This window comes from Lotus japonicus, chromosome 2, assembly GCF_012489685.1.
Source record: "Lotus japonicus ecotype B-129 chromosome 2, LjGifu_v1.2".
Lineage (NCBI taxonomy): Eukaryota > Viridiplantae > Streptophyta > Magnoliopsida > Fabales > Fabaceae > Lotus > Lotus japonicus.
The window spans coordinates 75,056,618-75,077,944 of record NC_080042.1 but is presented as its reverse complement, the minus strand read 5'-3'; the positions used below and the strand labels follow the sequence as shown (position 1 = coordinate 75,077,944).

At 36.8% G+C, this 21,327-nt stretch overlaps 2 protein-coding genes and 1 pseudogene across 4 annotated transcripts; 1 reads left to right on the top strand and 2 right to left on the bottom strand.

Annotated features, from left to right (window-relative positions):
• Window positions 1-4,370: 4,370 nt before the first annotated feature.
• On the bottom strand, window positions 4,371-5,572 carry LOC130735677 (uncharacterized; annotated as a pseudogene).
• A 2,636-nt stretch (window positions 5,573-8,208) lies between these two features.
• Window positions 8,209-13,103, top strand: LOC130739567 (transcription factor TGA2.2-like). Of its 3 annotated transcripts, none has more exons than XM_057591890.1 (12): window positions 8,209-8,569; window positions 8,662-8,777; window positions 8,886-8,959; window positions 9,067-9,273; window positions 9,515-9,592; window positions 9,680-9,739; window positions 10,224-10,301; window positions 10,383-10,440; window positions 11,010-11,281; window positions 11,455-11,700; window positions 12,559-12,683; window positions 12,798-13,103. In XM_057591890.1, the coding sequence occupies exons 1-12, from the start codon at window positions 8,502-8,504 to the stop codon at window positions 12,838-12,840; spliced, it is 1,425 nt and encodes a 474-aa protein (XP_057447873.1). In that variant the 5' UTR covers window positions 8,209-8,501; the 3' UTR covers window positions 12,841-13,103. The 3 variants fall into 3 exon arrangements, with proteins under 3 accessions (XP_057447873.1, XP_057447872.1, XP_057447874.1); XM_057591889.1 differs by having other exon boundaries at window positions 12,559-12,701; XM_057591891.1 differs by lacking the exon at window positions 12,798-13,103 and having other exon boundaries at window positions 12,559-12,790.
• A 131-nt stretch (window positions 13,104-13,234) lies between these two features.
• Window positions 13,235-14,538, bottom strand: LOC130739568 (uncharacterized). The gene is made up of 2 exons (XM_057591892.1): window positions 14,020-14,538; window positions 13,235-13,462 (listed from the first exon to the last, which is right to left on the bottom strand). The coding sequence occupies exons 1-2, from the start codon at window positions 14,333-14,335 to the stop codon at window positions 13,410-13,412; spliced, it is 369 nt and encodes a 122-aa protein (XP_057447875.1). The 5' UTR covers window positions 14,336-14,538; the 3' UTR covers window positions 13,235-13,409.
• Between the last annotated feature and the right edge of the window lie 6,789 nt (window positions 14,539-21,327).

The window sequence follows — 21,327 nt, the reverse complement described above, 5'->3', positions numbered from 1 at the left end:
CAGATCCTACTCTTCTCCTGGGTGTTGATTTTGTTCGCTTCTCTCCAGGCCCAAGCACGCATGATGGATCTGTTGCGATTTGGGGCATGCAGAAGCCAGAAGATGGAGAAGATCATCTGTTGCGATTTGTTTTTTTTAGCATGTTTTCTTCTTAGTTGGAAATTGTAAAGATTTGTTAAGATTTTGTTAATATTTGCGTTTGATTTTGTTTCTTCCCTCATCTTCTTCTATTTTTTTTTTCAATAATTTTTTGGATAAACAACCGTATGAACCCACCCGGCTTAACCGTTAACCGACCAAACCGAACCCGAGCCACCCGTGACCAGTGAACGGACGGTGGCAGGCTTGGTGGTTTGGTGTTATTCACCCGACCAAAACCGAGCTTTCGGCCCGAAACCGCCCGTACCCGCCCGATGGACACCCCTACTAGGTGCTACATATTCATGTATAGAGAATATATAAAATGTATTTTATGAGAATAATAATAATGAATCGTAACTGTTAGACTAATTAATAACCGTTAAAGATTAAAAATACATTTTAAGCATGTGACTTAATGCTTTAATATTGACTCGTTCATAATTATATTTAACAATCACATTTATTATTATCATTCTCATATAGGAATGTCATTTTCGACCATAGTAAGCATGTAAGTACCAATAATGTGTAACACAATAAGTAAATAGTTAGGCTCCTTAAACATCTAGTATAGGGTTCGATACTTGGGAGGTGGTATGGAGAAGCATTTGTTGCGAGAGGCTAACCCACCATATGTGATCTCAGATGATTAGTCTCATGACGGTCGACAGTGAGGATGCCTTGGAAAATAAAAAATTGTAAGCATGTGAGTGACTTAAATGGATCTTTTAATCTAATTCGTTTATTATAATCTAATTGTTGAAAATCATTCTTATTATTGTTTTTTTTGAAAAAAAATTAAATCTCTTAAAATTAGGACGTTTTACCAAGGGTAGTGATCAAAGGCAAAACATGCAGTTACGCATCAAATTTAGAAAACTTGCTCTTATCCAAGGCATGAGAAATTGAGCTCAATTCAACAAATAGAGATTTAATTTGAGCAAAAAAAACTAAAGAGACAACAATATGTGTAAGTCCCCATGTTGTTTCCTTAAGCCTTCATTGATTTGGTGAAATTGTTGAAGGAGGCCTAACTCAACCCAAAAGCTAGCTCAAGAGTTAAGGTTTGCACAACCATATATAAGCAATTGCTTGGCCACATCTCTAGCCAATGTGGGACTCTAACACACCCCCTCACGCCCAGTGTAGAACATCTGGAGCGTGGAATGAAACGGGTGGCCCAAATATGAGAGGTCTCCACAACAAATGGATCTAGGATAGGGGCCCAGGCCCATGGTCAAACAACCATTGGCTCTGATACCATGAAGAAGGCCTAACTCAACCCAAAAGCTAGCTCAAGAGTTAAGGTTTGCACAACCATATATAAGCAATTGCTTGGCCACATCTCTAGCCAATGTGAGACTCTAACAAAATCCCCCCACATTTCAAGTTAATGCTCTCCTGGAACTTCTAACAGTTTCACAGTTGAAGTTGAAAAATTGTAACAGTGAGATATCTCAATTTTTGTGAAGAAAGAATTAAGATCCCCAATATATCCCATTGCTTCAAAATGATCAAAAGCATCTCAACCATCAAAATCAACTATATATATGCTCCCCAACTATGTCCTCCATCTCAACTTCTTGCTTCATTCTTATTATTGTTATCACATATGAAAGATTTTTTCTCAGAACATACATCTTCTATGCGATGACCCAATGTATTGGGAGGGAGTTCTACAGTCTTCTAACAGTGGAAGAGAAAATATGATTAGCTCAAAAATTAGAGGCTTGTTGGGTGGGTGGCTCTGCTATTGATGGAGGCGGTGGAGATTGTGGTTCTCATGAGTGGAGGTGCCCATGGGTCGTGATGTGAAGAACACCACATTTGTTCCAATGGGAAAAGTACAAATAATAACAACACCAAGGACTCAAACTAGAATTATAATAATGACAAAGACTAGGGTGAACCTTATTATAACTGATTTGTTGTGGACCATGATTAAAAAGCATTAGATTTTGGAATCTGGATATTCTTTAGATCAGTGGTTAGGATTCCACTCGTGTTAAAATGGTATAATTGTAATACCACCATAGCCCATTTTCTCTCCCTCCCCCAATAGACCTAGAACCACCACCGCCCTGCAACCTCCATACCGGTGCGGCCACCATCGTTTCGACCTGCAACTGCAAACCTTCAAACCGCAACCAATCTCTCTTCAAGCCACGAAACTACCCCCTCTCCTTCACTTTAGCTACCACAACTCTACCTGCGTTTTTTAGTTTCAGGTTGTCATTTCTAAGATTGAAGATTCAAAGACATGAACGGGAACGAAGTTGTTGAAGACGTGAAGCACATCCTCCTTGCTTTATTATTATGTTCCCTCGTGTCGAGATTGCTCTAATCATGAGCTTCTCTGTCGCTTTTTCTTCCAGTGACAACAATGGAAGGGTCTTAGCATTGTTGAAGTAAAAGAAAAGTCAGTACTCTTGAGACGCTCGAAAAAGGACGACAAAGAGATTAATTTGTTGTGGCAGTGATCGACGACAAAGACGGTGAGAGACAATGCGGTGGTCATCGACTATGAAGAGAATGGTGTGGAGGCGGATGATGATGAAGATAGTGAGAAGTAGAGCGGTGGCCGTCTACAACCAAGATGGAGGGAGATTATTTTCAGCTGGAACCATCACTAATGTTTTAAGGTTTGAAGATTTTAATTTATCGTGAATTATCAAAATAACTTTAGGTGCACCGGTGGATCAAAATATAAAAAGTAGTATTCATCTATAATAATATTACTTCATCAGGTTTACACGACACAATCAAATGACATTCATTGTAAATTACAATCTAAGGATGTAAATATGGTTTTTCACTTGTGAAAACCTTATTTGTGGATTCACCTTAAACCAAACCTAAAGATACAAGCAGAAATTTTGATTAATTTTGAGTAACAATTAAAGGTGCTGGTTTTGGTTGATCATCACCAAGGGCCATTATTCCTCTATTTAGTCAACTAAGTAAGAGCCATTATTATTGGAGTTATGAAGGAGTGGTTGTGGTGGCATGAAATAATGGGAATGCGTAACGCAGCATGCAGTACAAGTACTTACTACTTACACAGAAGAAAGAACGTTGTCTAAGAGAAATAGTGACACGGTATCATCATAAAGTGTACGATTGCCGTATAAAATGCGTCATAATACATTCCCATTTAGGGCCTCCAAGGCTCCAACCCTGCCTGCCAGAGAGAGGGCTTTGCTCACATTAGCGTGAAACACACATACACTGTTTCTGACACACGCTGCTTCATTTCAAAGACCACCCTAAAATACACCATTAATTTCTGGCTTTCTGCCACACCATGCATTGCATTGGATATATCCAAAACCTCAAGCCAACACCAAGAGGTTCCTTTCAAGCAAAGGATTTGCCTTTAATTAACTCTGTCCTCCTAGTGGATCCCCCTCTTTCTTTCTCCTTTTATAGTTTACATATTTAATGCTGTTTAATAATTAAAGCATATATTAAATGAATTTTAAAAATATAGTATTAAGCTTTGTTGTTGTCATTTTTCATCAATTTGTATAAACATGCACTACATAACATAACAACATCAACAAGGTCTACACTTATTAGATAGCTCAACTTCTTAAACATTTAATTTATGATTCATTTTCTGAGCAATGCGTATGAAAATAATTCATTGTAAGAGATTATTTTTATGTCATATCTGTTTCTTGAGATAATTAGTTTTATAACTACTGAGAAAATACATTAAAAAGAAAAGAGAACAACACTATATAACAGCGATGCAACGGTAGAATCAAACCGGAATAATGAGCAAGGTGGAAAATAGGCCTCCTGTTTAGTACTTATATAGACTTAGGTCAGATCAGATATTAAATATGTTAGATCAAAACTTTTATAAAAGTAAATTCAGTTGAAGTAAATTTTGATGTAAATCTAAATAATAATATTTAATAATAACTTGTGGATTAGTTGTGTTTGGCGTTTTTTTGTCCTCAATCTCATCACCATCACCTCCACACTCTTTCCTAGATGCTGTACACAACTTGGTGATACGAATATTAATTTTCGGGGGAGAGAGGGAGAGAGAGAAATGGTATCTTAGCTCGTCTCTGTGTCTGTCAAAAGGTTTCAGAGATCTCAGAACATCACAGAGGTCACAGCTGAGCAGGGAAAGAGCCTATGGAGAGAAGAGAGTACCAACCATCAATCATCTGTTAGGCGTTTTTCTACATGCATGCCTTGGGTTGTGTGGGTTAAAAAAAACAATAAAAATATTCTATTCACATCCCAATTTTACTGCACCCATTAAAATTGAGGTGCCCACTAGGGTGGACCTATTATTTTCTTGGTCCATCCATGCACCAGACTTCATCACCTTTAGATATAGGAATATTAGAATATTCCTTAATTGAATTGTTAGGATTGAATCAATGATAAAAGGGTAACAATGTAAATTTACAATCCTAAGTCAGATCCTCTTCTCCCTGCTTCTGGAAAGGCATGTCAGTGGCCCAGCCTACCCTTATCTCTCTTGTCGCCGCTGCTGAAGCTACAACGGTGGTTTCCTCCGCCACTGCTAGTTCGTCCTCTGTTGAGCGTGTCCTTGAACTGGATCTGGTGGATCTTGACGATAATGCTCCAAATAGCCCATATCTGTAATCCATGGAAACCAATAAGCCAATATAGCTTGATCTGTTGTGAGGTAAGCCAATATAGATCGATCTGTAATCCATTAAACCAACCGACGAGTGTTCTGAGCCATCAATTTCATCTCTTTTTGACATTAATTGAAGAAACCCAGTGAGGTCAACTGTGAAAAAATGGAGGTTGAGGAAATGGACTCAAGGAAGGTGGAGTTTGGGATTCCATGGATCCCTAAAACACCCATTAAGCTTCCTGGTCCAAAACCAGCTCCGATCTGCACGGTGGCAGGGGAAAACCGTTTGGGTCACCATTCCAATGAAGCAGTTGCATGCGGTGCAGAAGAAAATAAAAGGGTCAGATCTGACCCACGTGCAAGAGGTGGCTATTCAATTTCATACACCCAGAAAACATTGAGATTTAGATTAATTAAAGAAAAAATATCTTCAAACCCATGTGATACCACTTCTGCTTGCCATGATTCCATGGATTCTTACTTTTACTTGATGGTGCTTCTGAATTTTCTGTGCCCACAATTCATAATATGGTTTGAGTGGATGGAGGATTGAACAAAGATTGGGTACTAATTCCTCCATCAAATGTTTGAGGTCTGGGACGAAGACGGTGGCAGCCACCGCGAATAGCACAAAGCCAATCACACATCTGGATACTGTTAAGGATTTAATTTTTTTAATCTATTTTTTTATTGTAAATTACTAAGATAACCTTGGGTGCACCGGTGGACCAAAATATAAATGGTCCACCCTAGTGGGCACCTAAAATTGAAGAGAAACTAAAGCAATGATATTCACATATCATTTTCTCCTACATTTTATTTTCACATTTTTTTATTTTTATTTTATTTTTTATCACATCATATAAACATCATATCACTTATATTTATTAGGGTTAAAATCTATAATCGTCCCTGTACTTTAAGCGAGTTTTGAAAACCATCCATCACCGGAAAATTATCTGAAAACCATCCTCAGACTATTGAAAATAATTTCAACCCATCCCTCCGACCGCCTCAGGTCCGGCCAGCTCCTTACGTGACTGTCCACGTGAATTGGGTTAAAACATATAATTATCCCTGCACTTTGAGCGAGTTTTAAAAACCGTCCCTCACCGAAAAATTATCTGAAAACCATCATCAGACTATTGAAAATAATTTTAACTCATCCTACAAAATGTATAACAACACAGGTCATGAACAAGCAACACATGGTGATGAACAAACATGCATAATTTCAAGCAAATTTCAAGTTTCAAGCATCACTAAACCCAAATCGCACACTGTCAATTCGAACAAACGAAACCCTAAAATAGAAACAAGGTAGAAACAATCCGATTCAACTCCAAAATAGAAACCAACAACAACAACACACAACTCGCAAAACCAACAACAACACATGCTGCTCGCAATTCGTATTCAACACCCTTTCAACAACAAAAACTCTAACTTTCAACGGTTAAACGAGAAGGATTGAGAAAAAACCTCACAAGCTTCCTTCCTAGTTCTTCGTCGCAGCCTCGGTGTTCTTCGTGTTATTCGTCTGAGATGGTTTTCAGATAATTTTCCGGCGAGGGACGGTTCTCAAAACCCGCTCAAAGTACATGGACGATTATATAAAAAAAATTTCACGTCGGGTCTCATTAATTGACGTGGACGGCCAAGTCAGCGATTGCCGGACCTGAGGCTGTCGGATGAACGGGTAAAATTTGTTTTTAAAAGTCTGAGGATGGTTTTCAGATAATTTTTCAGTGAGGGACTGTTTTCAAAACTCGCTCAAAGTACAATGACTGTTATAGTTTTTAACCCTATTTATTATAATTCTCTTCTTATCTAATAGGGCGGAGGTGAAAAATGGGTTGGAAAGTACCATTATTTGAGAAAAATACAATGTTTTTAAAATGGAACCTGTTATTGAACATTAAAGATAGTGTGGTTCACTGTTTAATAATTCAATCTATTATGGTTGAAGTTGAACTGGTATTGATTAATTTATATTGTATAGTATAGAATCACACATTTATTCCACTTTCATCTATGAAGAGAGACAATAATAGAAAAATGAAAATATAATATATAATATTTTGATAAAGACAAATGAAGAGATAATAATGAGTAAAAATGAAATAAAGTAGAAAATAAGTGTTACATAAAGCTGTTATGAATATGTCCTATAATAGATGAACATATTTTTCTAATATTGCACGCTTAAGAATACTATGCATGACAAACATTTTATATTTGTAGTAATTAATTTACTCTTAAAGTTAATTTTGAACTCAAAAACCATTCATATTTTTTTTTCTCATCACAGTTAATTTTAAATTATATATAAATTTTAGATGAATTTCCAAACATACATTTAAAATTTGTTTGTATCAGAATTAGAAAGTAGTTCACAATGAAATGAGATTAAAACTCTTTTATGTTTGTCTTTTTAGAAATGTAAATTTAACTTTTTAAAACATAAGCACACTTTGTAAACTAGGTAAACCCAAATTAATGGTGGGTATAAGCAAAAGTTAAGTGAAATGATTATAGCTTGAACGTGTTTTTCGAATGAGTTTACAAATATGTACTAAAAGCTTAATAGAGAATTTGAAAAATGTATGGTAGACCATTAAGGGATGTAGATATTCAAATTTCAAAGTGTGAAGAGAAGATAGGAAAATAACAAATCTAATGTAATAAGAAGTTAGACATATAAAAAATCGATGTTTGTAATGTGTGCATAACTGTTAACATTTTGACTTTATTGAATTCATGTTTTTCACCAAGAAGTAATTATGCTTTAAACCCCTTTCTCACATAATTAAACCCACTCTCACTGGTGTTTGATATAAACTAAACAACAAATCTTCCACAAATGACCTAGCTTTTGTCCATTTATAACCAACAGTCTTAAACACTTACTCACACGAATAGACAGTGAGCATATAAAGCAAATAAATCTTCAACACGATTCCCTCTCTATAGCCTATACTTCTATGTCACTATTCTGCCTTGCTTAACCAATCCTTTTAGCAATTTTTATAAGCTTAGTGGTGGTCAGTTACTTTAGGAGAGTTTCATGTATTCATTGGGCAACAACTATGTTACACATTAAAAAAAAACACCAACCTTTGTAAAAAGACATGAATTTATCATAGATGACGGACTTAATACATTTAGCAACGTTTCTAACAATAATTTGCTGAATGTGCAATCTTTATCAAATCCTATACATTTCTGCATTCTAATGTCACTTTCTTGAGTGCTTGATTCTGTGCATAGAATGGCTTTAAAACAGCATATTGTGCCTTTATTACAATGAAATCCATTACAAACTAGGTAGCTAAGGGAAGAAGAGTGTAGGAACAAAAGGAGCAAGAGTGAAGAAGAAAAGGGACGTCTTATGGGGAAGAGATTGAGATGGTTTATTGAACAGTGTGTAGTGACTGTGTCTGAGTCTGAGAGGCGTTGGGAAAATAAAATCCCGAGTCAGATAGCAATGATAATTAATAAACTCCACCCTATACTACTTCTACTACTACTACTAGTAGTAATGCTAGCAGTACCTCAAATCAAATATAAACAATTCAAAAGTACTAATAAGCTATCCTCTTCTTAAAGATACATCAAGATTTTCCTTAGCTTCTCACACTTCTTTCTACTCATACTTAATCTGATTCTGATTCTTCTATCTGAACACAACAAAAATAGGATAAAGTTTCATGATCATGCTGTGAGAAATATGCAAGGATTCAAGACAGCTCAAGGAAATTCTCACCTCTATTGCCACCCCTCCTCCTTCTTGCTGAGGTATATTACGTAGCTTCTCTGTGTCTTTGTTACCTTTGTGCTGTAAATACAAAGACTTTTGTGCTGAAACAGGGTACTCTGTTTTGAAACAGGGGAGATGATACTAGTAGAAACCATACGCGTTTCTCTGATCTTGGGGAGCTTCAACATTCCTCTAATATCTTTCAACAAGATGATGCTGTTGATTTAAGCTCAAGTAACTTACCATGTGTGTGTTCTTGTAACTAACTAGCATATTGTAATCTCTGTTCTCTCTCTGCCTCTCTCTATGTGTGTGTGATGTTGTGTATAATTTTAGTTTTAAACTCTCTTGTAGGCTCCATGTATAGTGTAAAGTCTTGCAATGTTGTTGGTGGTGGCAGTAACATGCAGTATGGGACACTGAACACGGTTGTTCATCCTCTTCCTTTTGTCTCTATTGTAGGATGATTATGGAAAATGTTTTGATTTTTCTTATCTAATTGAGCTTTTGGGTTGTGAATGGTGTGTTTGTGTAGAATCTTGGGTCGGCAGAGATTGTTTCAACTGGGGCAGGGTGCTTGGAGACAGGGCAGCAGCTCATGTATCACAAGGAAATCTCCATGGCCACCATGCCTATGGGGAATGGTCATGTTGAGAATTGGGCTGATTCTTCAGGCATGGCAGATAATAGCCAACAGACTGATGACACTTCCACAGATGTTGATACTGATGATAAAATCCAAGTGGGTATCCATTTCTCTAGTAAAAATTGTTATTTTCAGTCTCAGTTACTTTTCTGGATTTGCATTTTTATGCTGTTTTCTGTGAGAAATCTGCTACATATTTAGTAGAAGTGCCAATTAGTTCAACCATGAATTGAGTTTAGCAATTTGGAGTTATAGTTGCAATGCTTAATGTAGTAGATCCATGTTTTGGATGAATGAGTGTGTTGATCTCTGATAATGTATCTCTACTTTGTGTTAGTCCAATAGAGATAAACGTGGGACACATATGGTTGTTCACTCCAGGGATCAGACCAAGTCCAAACCTGAAGATCAGAAGGTTTCTATTTTTGACTAGGTTCAACTGGTTGTAGCTAATGATTTTGAGTTCCATAACTAATGTATATTTGTTTGAATACTCTTGTAGATCCTTCGTAGGCTGGCTCAGAATCGCGAGGCTGCTAAGAAGAGTAGATTAAGGAAAAAGGTAATTGCTTCAATGGGGGGATAAAGCTTGATTGCTCTCATTTGTAGACCTAGATATTTTGTCAGGTTAATTGGTACCCTATTTTTAGCATGTTCAGATTAGCTTCTATTTTCTTATGATGCCCATAAGTTACTCATTGAATCTTTTCACTAGGATTGATTTTGGCTTTAAAATCAATTCTAGAAAAATTAGCAAACACACACATCCATATCTTTATCTGCTTTTGTGGAAAATTAAAAGCTTGTAAATCTGGTGGTTGGCGATGAGATAATTTGCATTCCTAGTTATATTATGGTAGAGTGTCGCAAAGCTAGTTTTATTTTATACAACACCAGACATGCAGGCCACATAACTATTCATGGTATTTAATTGCTGTTTCCTTGATGTGCTATTTTATATAAAATCTATATTCTAGGGGCTGCAAAGTCTTGGGATTTTAAGGAAAACATATTTGAATAATATATCGGTTTTGGTTTTACAATAGGCATACGTGCAGCAGTTAGAGAACAGCCGACTCAAGCTTGTGCAATTAGAGCAAGAGCTTCAAAGAGCACGTCAGCAGGTGTAAAACGTCAACAGTTTTCAATGGGCATGTGTGGAAAATCTGAACTTGTTTTACTCATGGGTTTCTATTTCTATGTAGGGTGTATTTATGGCATCCCCTGGGGATCAAAGTCATTTGGCTGTTGGAGGAGCAAATGGTAATGAAAAGATGCTCTTTCGCGAGCATAATTTCCTTTAGTGCCAGAAACATGATGCATATTTTGGTTACTTGCTTTTTATCATGTAAACAAAGTAATTTGCAAGTTAAATAGAAATTCACTGGAACTTGGTCAGTTATTTTAGGATATGATAAATTGCAGTAGATATAGAGTTGTATATTTGTCAAACTATGAGAATGATGTTGATGTTGTAGATCATTTATATATCGTACATCCAGATTGCAAGTGTTTATATCAAACTAAATTTCACAAGTGTTTGTATTAAGCTGGATTTCTGGCTAGGTTCTTGGTTTTGTTGACATCAAGTTCTTTGATAACTTGCTTCAAAAGGGTAGGGTAGTAGTATTTGTAGCTAGAAGTTAGGGTTCAGTGGTTACCATTCTTTCTCCCTAATTATGAAGATTTCTTCTATTCTTAAGCTAAGATTTCATGCCGAAAGTGATAGTGAACCGAGGTTTAATACTACGTGATTTATTAAAGTGAAATCTGTTGCAGTTGACTATATAGTTGTAGGGATTGTAACTTGAGGTTGTGTATTAAATCTTCAGGTGCCTCAGCCTTCGATATGGAATATGCTCATTGGGTTGATGAGCATCAACGCCTCCTCACTGATCTAAGATCAGCTTTAAATTCTCAGATGGGTGATAATGAACTACATCTTCTTGTTGATGGTGTCATGGCACATTATGATGAACTATTCAGGTTAAAGAGCCTAGGGGCGAAAGCTGATGTATTTCACATGCACAGTGGGCTGTGGAAGACACCTGCTGAAAGATGTTTCATGTGGCTTGGTGGATTCCGCTCCACTGAACTTCTCAAGGTAATTGACCGATACTTCATATGCAAGTAACTTTCCCTGTGCTCATAGCATGTTTAGATAATCTTATTTTCCCTTAGAATCAATTGGAGAAGGATTTCCAAACATGCTATCACTTATTTATAAGTTTTACACGTTGAGTGTTGACTCTCATCTTCATCTTTTTTGGGATTCAGATAGTTAAAAACCACCTTGAGCCGTTAACAGAACCGCAGTTGATGGGCATTGACAATCTGCTGAGGTGTGCCCAGCAGGGTGAGGATGCATTAACTCAAGGCATGGAAGCATTGCAGCAAGCTCTTGTAGACACACTTTCCTCCACCTCCCTAGGACCTGCTGGTGCTGGAAATGTTGCTGATTACATGGGCCAAATGGCAATTGCAATGGGCAAGCTGGCCACATTGGAGAGTTTCCTTCACAGTGTAAGAAATGCAATCTTTGTGGAGAGCTTAAATTAACTAGTTTTATCTTTCTCTCAGTTCCTTCCTACATCATAAAATCTTAGGATGTTCTAGGCATCAAAATACATGCATCATTAGTAAATAGTCAACAGCAAGTTTTTCAATTCATAGATACTACATTGTCAATAAAACTTATTCTAAAATGTTTCTGAATGACTTTTAGTTAGTCAAATTATAACATGTTTGCTTTCACATTATGCACAGAATCCAGGCACATTTACTCATAAGCTAAGTGTATGTTCAGTTCCCCGTTCGGGAGCCATAGAATTAATTCTCACTAACCAGAATCATCGTCAGGTGGTTATATACTTATATAGATATTTGGCAACTGAATTAGAGAATTGATTTTAGTTTCAAAAACAACTCAGCAGATAATCAAGAAAGAGTAGCTTCTACGGTGGACATCATCAATTACGAGATTTCATAAATGGATTATACATTAATACCCCATACAAATCACTTTTTCCATTAACGCTTCCAAAGCATAAATCACTTCACTTTCAACTCACATTGACTTATTTTTACAATGATCAATTCTATTCAAAATCAATTCTGACAATGCTTCAAACTTTGTGCATTCTTAGAAATCTTTCTACAGTAGATTCTAAAGTGAGAATCAATTCCGGGGAGAAGCTTTTGGGTTTCAAAATTAATTTGAAAGAATGAGACCCTGATTCACACATGATTAAAACTTGTTACTTCTAATTAGAAATGATTCTAGAGCATCCAAACATGCCATTTGTATTGTATCCATTATTTCCATACATTCCTTCACAAGTTTATATCCCTTGTGATCTGAGTCATATCTTGTGTTCTTAGGCTGATCTCGTGAAGCAACAGACTTTACAACAGTTGCAAAGAATATTGACGACGCGGCAGATGGCTCGTGCTCTCCTTGTCAGAAATGATTACATTTCAAGATTACGAGCTCTTAGCTCATTATGGTTAGCGCGCCCTAGAGAGTAGTGTCTCTAACACTATAATGTCTATCATCATTCATCATAATGTTGGTTCTCCCATGTTGGCTTCAAACTAATTGGCTATTTCTGTCTTAATAGGAGCTCTGTGATGAGTAGCTTGCCACCCTCAAATATAGAATAGAACGGCCTCGTTGTTTACTGAGAAGAAAGAAGAGAAACCTTTATCTTCGGTAGTTGCTGAGATCTAATTTTCTTTAGAAGAAGATAGGTTCATGACCTGAAATTTGTGCTGTATTGTAGGGATGTTCTGTATATTATTACCACATTCTAGTGGTTATTGTGCAATGTAACAAAAGTAAGGTTTGTATAAAATGCACAATTGCACTGCTAGAGGTATATTAGTATCATATTTTTAACATGATTAATCAATTTTGAAATGGCTATAATTTTCAATTAATGATTGATTTGAGGTGTGTTAAACTTTTCTTCTAAGTTATATACTTAATGGTGTAGGAAAAAAATACAAATTTCTGTCTGCACTTCCCTCAATTAATTTAAGTTATGTACATAAGATATGTGGAATTGTGAGTACACATTTATTTATAGGATAGAAGTATTTTACAACTGCTTCCCACCTTTGCTCTTGTAATTTTTCTATGCTCTAAAGTCTGATTGATTCAAGTAAGCTGAATCAGGAGTAAAGCTGCAATCTTCAATTTCTGCTAAGCAGAGATCTGAAACCGTTTATCTTCAGTACTTGTTCACCACTGGTTTATATATTTTTCTCCTGCTATTCATTTTACCTGCAAAAATTCAGAAGCAACCCATATGAGGGAAAGATTCAATGTTTTTCCAGAGTTTCATCGTGTAAATGTGATTTTGAACTACTTTGATTTTGTAAAAGTTTATTTTATATAGAATTTGTGTTAAAAGTGATGTGATTTAAGTAATAGACTAATAGTAATGTTTTCAAGATAAGTGAACAAGAATTATTTTTGGAGATGTAACTATCAATAAAGATATGTAAGTAGTATGAAAGATATCATAAAATTGAAGTTTGTCAAAATCATATGCGTATATAGTTGAGATTTTTTTTTATTGCAAAAACAACAACATTTGGCCCCTTTTAAAATTATTGTCTAAGATGTAAATATTTTTCTTTTCAAATTTATCAAACATATCACAATAAAACCATTGCATAATTCACTGTGGACAGTCACAAAAACTAATACAAGTTTCTTCTGTTTACCGTAATTTTGGCATATCGTGATTTTTAATAGTAGATTCAAATTTGTACTTCTAAACAAAGGACTAAAACTGGTCAAAGTTTGAAATACAGAATCAGCTAAAGAATCTGTACCTTGTCTGTTGTTGTTTGGAGCTGATGAAGCAGCTTGGGGAATGAACACCCCAGTTCCTTTTCCATTCTTCCAAAGGCTCACAAGCCAATAAGGAGGTGAATCAGAGCTGTTTGTTTCCCAGGAACAGAAATTACTTGCAGGTGGAGATGTTCTGCTATAAACTGACCTGATTGAACCACCATAACCATTATCACCAACACTTGTGGACTTGTAACGTTTCCTTTCAAGGGAATCTTCGTTATCTTCAGATGTCAGAAGCAAAATTTGTCTCCTAATCTCAGCATAGAAAGTATCATCATCATACTGTGTCTCCATAATAAGATTAATCAAGGTCTTCAACTTTAGACTAAAGTTTGTGTGAAGAAATTGTGACTTGAGGACTCAAAAGTTATTCTTCATGCATATATAGATGAAAAAAATGAAATACAAAAGTAGAGTCATCTGTTTTTGGACAATGTTTCTGCATCAAACGTTCATCTCAAATAGTGTCCAAGTTAGAAGAATATGCTCCGTTTTCGTACGTTAACAGTTGTCTAGTACATTGATCGCATTAAATTTTAGAATACAATGATTGAAATTACAAGTCAAATTGAATGTATTAGAAAAATTACTTTGTACTTTTGTAGTGACATAATGGTGATTATTCATCACCTAATGTCTACATCAAATATGCTTGTGGTTCGGGTTACCATAAAAAATATTTATATTGTGTTCGTGTTGTGTTGTATTATGAGAAGTGGCTAAACTAAACATCAATTGATGAGAATATCAAATGGTGGTGGATCACCACTCTTGGAGCATGACCAACATTAAAATATCAAATAATTGTGCTAATATTTGGATTGGTTCTATTATGGGCATAACTAATATTTAAATGGTCAAACTTTGTGCTAATCTTTGGTATGTATCTATTTTATTTTATTTGATGCTTCTTTTCGGTGATGTTAGCACGATTTATATGGGGATTTAAAATTATGACTCAAGGAAAATATATAAAATTGCCATCAAATCACAATGTGTGGTGTTGTGGTAGTGATTAGCTCACCTCTTCTTTTAACCATGAAATTAGGGTTTAATCATCATTTATGAGAAAGAAGCACGTTTTATGATTAACCGTTTATTACTTAGCACGACTACCCACGAAGGAATAATTAATCACCACTGTCGGCACTGATTACTTTGAGTAAACAAAATTGCCATCATAACTCACTTTTCATGATTGAATAAATGAATGTGAGTTAAAAGAAAACTAATTTTTTTTTCTTTCATATCCCATTTAAGCTCCACTTTTATGCTTTGTCTGTTTTTAGGGGAAAAGTGAGATGAGAGGTGTAAGGCCCAAGTTTTAACGCCTTGGATAAGTGAATAAAATAAAAGAGTTATTTGATTAAGATAAATTTGGGAAGGAAAAAGGTTCAGGAAAAGTCCAAGAATTTATCGAAAAACCGAAAGAGTTATAGCACGACTAACATACGCTTAATCCTAGGTCAAAGGTATTAGTGAATAGTTAATTTACGCTTTAGGACACGATGGAAACTAATTCCAAAAATCCTCAGAGAAATGTCAGAACTTCTCTTTTCCGTCCTTAAACAACCATTTCGATGCGAAATCCTGGAAAGTACGAACGTCAAATTCCAATTCTCGGAAGTTTGCCGAAACGGAATCCCTGATAGTTCGAGAAACCTAAGATCGACAGACGATGAAGACTTTTTCTATCCGGAAACTCAAATGAATATTCCACCCGCGTTCTCCTATTTCTCTCATCATTCCTAATCTTTCTTCAGAAGGAAGTTTTCTCATCCGACGATCACTGCAAAAAGTAGTTTTTCGGGATAATCCGACTTACACCGACTTATGCCGATTTTGGATCTTTTGGTTTAATTCCAAGAATCCTGTTTTGAGTTCTGGAATTCTGTCGCCAGAACCTATCTTAGAATGCGCAGAGGAACGCGCAGGAAAAATCGGAATCGCAAAAAAATATTTTTTCCGCTTTTTTCCAAAACCTATAAATAGCTTGAAAATTTGATTTTTTTGCAAAAAGGCACCCATTCCCTCCCCCAAAACCGTGAGCAGCTAGAGAGAGAGAGAATCCGGATCTTCGTCGTTTCTTGCCCGTTTTCTTCACCGATCGTCGCTAATCGAAGACCTTGAGGTAGGTAAACTATATCTCACTTCTGATCGTCAGATCTGTCGACTTTTTCTATGTTTTTCTGAGCTCAAAGTTTGGAGCTTTTTGTAAAATTGTCCAAATAGCTTGATTTCAGTGTCTAAACTTCTTCCCTGCATGCTCCTGAGCGTGTTCTGCGGATTAGATTTTGTCAAATGTCGACGAAATGCCGCCGGGATCAATTTCTACCTTAAATACCCATTTTTCGGTAAAGTCGCAACCTTTAAGCTCTAATCTATCGACTTGGCTTAGTGCTAGTAGGATTTGTCGTCATAAACGTCGTTGTTGACGTCCCCATCCAATTTGTTTTTCAAAAATCCAGTTTTGAAATTCTGAGTTTAAAATAATGACCAAACTACCCCTATATCAGTTTTCGATCCGAAAATTTTTCCGAGCTTAGAACCGTCTTAGTTACGGCTTATGTTAACCTAGGAACCAAGTTTGATCGAAGAAAAATCGACCCTCCCAATTAAGGAAAGTGGCCGAGAGCTATACCAAGGGGGGAGGAAATCCGACTTTTTCGAAAACTTGTCTTAACGCGTTAGATTGTCGTACCACAGAGTTGTAGTGTTCCGTGTGACCCTAGGACTTATTGTTTGCTGAGTTTCTGACTCATTGTGATTGATTTCTGTGAAATTGCTTTAAGGTTCTTTTGAGGAGTTTCCTGGAGATCAAGGCGAGGAACGTGAAGGAGGTTATGAGGAAAACGCTGGAGGAGTTACAGGTGAGGGCTACTCTCTGAATTACTAGATAATGCTTTAGGTGTCGATGAAATTCGACTTGATTTATGTGTTATGCACCTAATTGCTAAATGTCTGAAATGATTTCTGAGGCTTCGGCCGAACTTGTTGAGTACTGGATGCCATGATATTGTGTGCTAAATGATTCACATGCTATGTGCTACATGGTTAACTTAGGATGTGTTGGAATATGCTGTTTATGCCTATTGGTTGAGCTGTTTCATTGATGCTATTCCACTCGTGCCTATGTTTTTGGAAAGTGAGGATTACGGGCAAGTCATGCTGAATTTTTATGAGATTTTGAGAGAGTTTGAAAGGACGAACGAAGTTCGGACCTTGTTATGTTTTAATGGATCGAGACCTTCTCAGAAATTAATGGGGATTATGGGATCCCTGAAACTCATAGGAAGTATCATAAGACTAAACGAAATCTATTTTCTCAAAGGAAATTCATAAGACATTAATCAATCTCTAAACCCCTTGAACAATGATAACAACATTTAGATAAGAGCTTAGAGCCTGAATATTAGTCTTGAAGATATGAGAAGTGTCGTCGAGTCCAAGTCTTGAGGAAACTTACAAGTTTCCGAGTATGCTTATACTCTTTCGCTCGATGAACAGTTTAATGTTTGGCTATCTAAAGTTTAGCCGGAGACTATAGGTTTCCAAGTACTTCGGTACCTTTTCGCTCGATGAGCAGTTTATTGATTGGCTATCTAAAGTTTAGCCGGGAACCATGAGTTCCAAAGTACATTCTTCTTCTTTTGATTAATTCATTTTGTCGCAGAATCGACGTTTGCCTTAGGGTAGGCTTTTTAGAGACAATAAGTTAGCTAGAACACGTGACGACGTGTCGAGTGAGGTCGGAGACGTTGTTTGGCTAATCACTTGCATTCATGCACTCATTTTGAGGTTAATACACGGCGGATTACCGGACCTCGGTGGATTCCAAAATGGTCATAAGACCCGGATTTCCATATTTAGGACACTACGGTGGTCCTCAGTAGCAGACGGAATGGCAGACCTACGGGTTCACTGCTGATCTGACTACTTTTGTGTGGTGTAAGAGACGCCCGAGCGGAATGGTCCCACTTTGGCCGGTGTTAGGGCTGACTCGATGGTGTCCATCCTTCTTCCGGAATGCATTTTGTTACTCAGCATTGCATTTCATGCAACATACATGCTGACTTAGTTGCTGAGTGTGATTGGTACCTGTTTATCCTACTTGAGGCATGCTAATTGTTATCATGATCTTTATATTCATTGTGATATATGCAACCCTAGGATGTTATCCCTAAACGTATAAGCCTGAGAGGCTAAATAATTATTACCCTATATATCTGGTTTTATTATTTATATAATTCTTTGGAGTTGACCCTCGCGTCTTCTGTGTGTGTTTGGGCGGACTACGCCATTGTCAGTTGAGTATGGCGGACCGGTTCACGATGGTTCACCCTTCAGGGGAAACTAGGTTGAAGAAGCTTGATCAGGAGGACTACGGTTCAGGGGTGGTCGACCCTGCTGGCCACCGAGCGACTTACTCGAGATGGGACTAGTGTAGGAGTAGTGTCGATGCTCTGACCGTCATGCTTCAGTTTTGGGGACAGGGTAGTTTCCTACCGGTAGTTTTTTGTGTGGTTTCCTATGGAGATCACAGAGAGCTGGTTGGATTTAGGGGGTCTTTTCTTAGGCCGCTGGGCCAACTTGTTCTCAGATTTTGAGGTTTAGTGTTGCGGACACAGTATTTTTACCTTGGTTTGTACTTTTGCCTACGGGCGTTACTCTCTTTTACTTTCCGTCACTGGAGGTTTACTCGTGACGTGGTTTACAACTTACAGTGGGGGCTGTAATCATATTGTATATTAGTTCTGTTATCTTCGTTTTAGAGTTTCATCTCTTTCTGTCTTTACTTACATCATCGAAAAAAAATAATTCACGTTTTTCCGCTTAAGTTATTTCTTTGGTTACTAAAGTGACGCCACCGAAATCGGGGTGTTACAAGAGGAGGAGAGAAGATACTTGATGAGTTGAGAGAAAGAAGAAAGTAGATTTGTATATTTTTGATATAATAGAAAGAGATAAAAAAAAAAGAGTATTGAAAAAATTAATTTTATATTAAAAGACAATTTTATCGAATTATATATAAGTTAAATAATTTTAAGCAATCTAAAACAGCTTTCCATGACGGTTTAAAACCCCCTTAAGACAAACAAAAATGAAAAAGAAAATAAAAACAAGCATCCATCTCATCTCATTGTTATATAGAATATTCTTTTGTTGCGTGCATGTTTGGTTGCACATTTGCAATCCACATTAAAAAATCAAGTTATATAAATTACATTAGTATAAGTTATAATATGGAGCATCTTTGTTAACGTGGCTTGAAGCGGGTGTCCACTCATTCAAACATGCTTAGGGAAAGGGATTAAGGTGATATACATTTTTTAGAAGCCAAGAAAAAATAAACTAAAATAACCCATCTTCGCGTTAAATTATTTCTCATCTGCTACCTATCAAGATAAATTCTCCAACCAAACACACAAACTTTCAGCGAAACCACATCAGACCAAATAAGCTTTAACTCCATAAGATCCACACCACCAATATCTTGATGCAAAGACGCAGGGACATAACACACTGAATATCTCTCTGCGACATCAAATTTTCAGCACAATTATTTTCCATCCAGTGAAGTACTTACATGCACAACACTTCTTGCCCACCCCACAAATTCAACTAGAGTTGCATTCAAACAAAACACCGATCCCCTAAACTAACTGACAAATTCCTCTGAAACAAAATTTACCGCAATAGAGGTCATTGATGCCTCCCAATATTCCTCAATTACAAAAGATTCAATAGAGGTCATTGAATGTTTTGCAAACACTCATTGCCAAATAGATCTATGTCCCTATATCTTGTAGCCAAAAATCTTTCCCTATATGCTTTCTTTCTTGACACTCTCAAAATGTTTTACACTTGAGAGGATCCCAACACGTTTTGGGTTTGGATCATCTCATGTGTAAAAAAACTTGAGAGTGTCAAGTTTCATCATCTCACCATTAATTTAATTTTATTTTATTTTTCATTTATTATCTACACAAAAGTTAATGGTGAGATGGTAAAACTTGACACTCTCAAGTTTTTTTTACACTTGAGAGGATCCCAACACGTTTCTTGGACAACAACTCCAACTCCACTTCCTAGGAAAAGCATTGTTAAACTTCCTAAAATCTCTAATGCCCAAACCCACCCACTTCTTTATCCCTACAAACAACATTCAACTCACTCTTAAGAGAAGACAAAAAAAAGGGTAAAGAAGAGAGTCATTTAGTCAATTAGATACGATTAATTACCAAGGGAAAGATTGTGATTCTTCCACGATGAAAACTTATTCTTCACCCTACTCACCACGGTTCCTGCCGCCGCTAGCTCTTGGGTTTGCACCAATTGGAATGCCAATAGACAAGAGGTATGTCCATAATTCTACGATGAAGTAGTAATGCAAACCTGGTAAAGACATCACTATTCACCCCCACACCTCCTAACTAGCTTGTGTGAAAGTTAATCTTGAGTTTTGATGCCAATTTCACAGTTTCTTAGCACACTCTTAAGTAACTACTAACATGTTAAGCACGGTAGGATCACTCATAAATAATGTGTCATCTGCAAACTGTAAATAAGATGCTAGTACGTTGCTCTTCTACCTTGACACCTGAAAACATGTTTTTTTGCCATAGCTTGTGCACCATCTGTTGGGGTTGATTGCAATGTAAGTCTCACATTGCTAATGAAGGAGAAAAAAGATCAAGTTATGCATCTTGGAGAAGTCACACATCGCTTAGATTAGTGATGGGTGGGAGGGTCCAAGACTATATATAGGGATCTCAAGCTCTTTGTTTCAACACACCAAAACATCAAAGATGTAGCACCTGAAAATACTTTAAGTTTATATTTGTGTTTTCTTTTTCTCTTATGCTCTTGTTTTAGAGCATTGTGAGATGTAGTTCAAATATTTACTTTGGAGAGAGTGGGTGTACTGGGGTCATGGGGTGGTTGTCGGTTTTGACAACGGTCGTGGTTTTTTCTCCGGTTTTAGAGTTTCCATGTTATATTCTTGTGTTGTTGATTGCGCTCCTGGTTTATTTTACTTCTTCAGCTGTGTTATTTCATAACGGTGGTATTAGAGCTTCCGGTTCGATGAATATCACTTTGTGTGGTATTGCGAAGGTGCTGAAGAAGTGTGACATTGTGAAGTGCTGTTTTGGGAGGTTCTGGCTGGGAACCAACCTAGTGCACGATTTACAGTCGGTCTGCAGCTGCGATGATGCTGTGATGGAGGACTTGATGCAATCATGATTACACAAGGCGTTCTGGGCATGAAATTGTCCAGGTGGCAC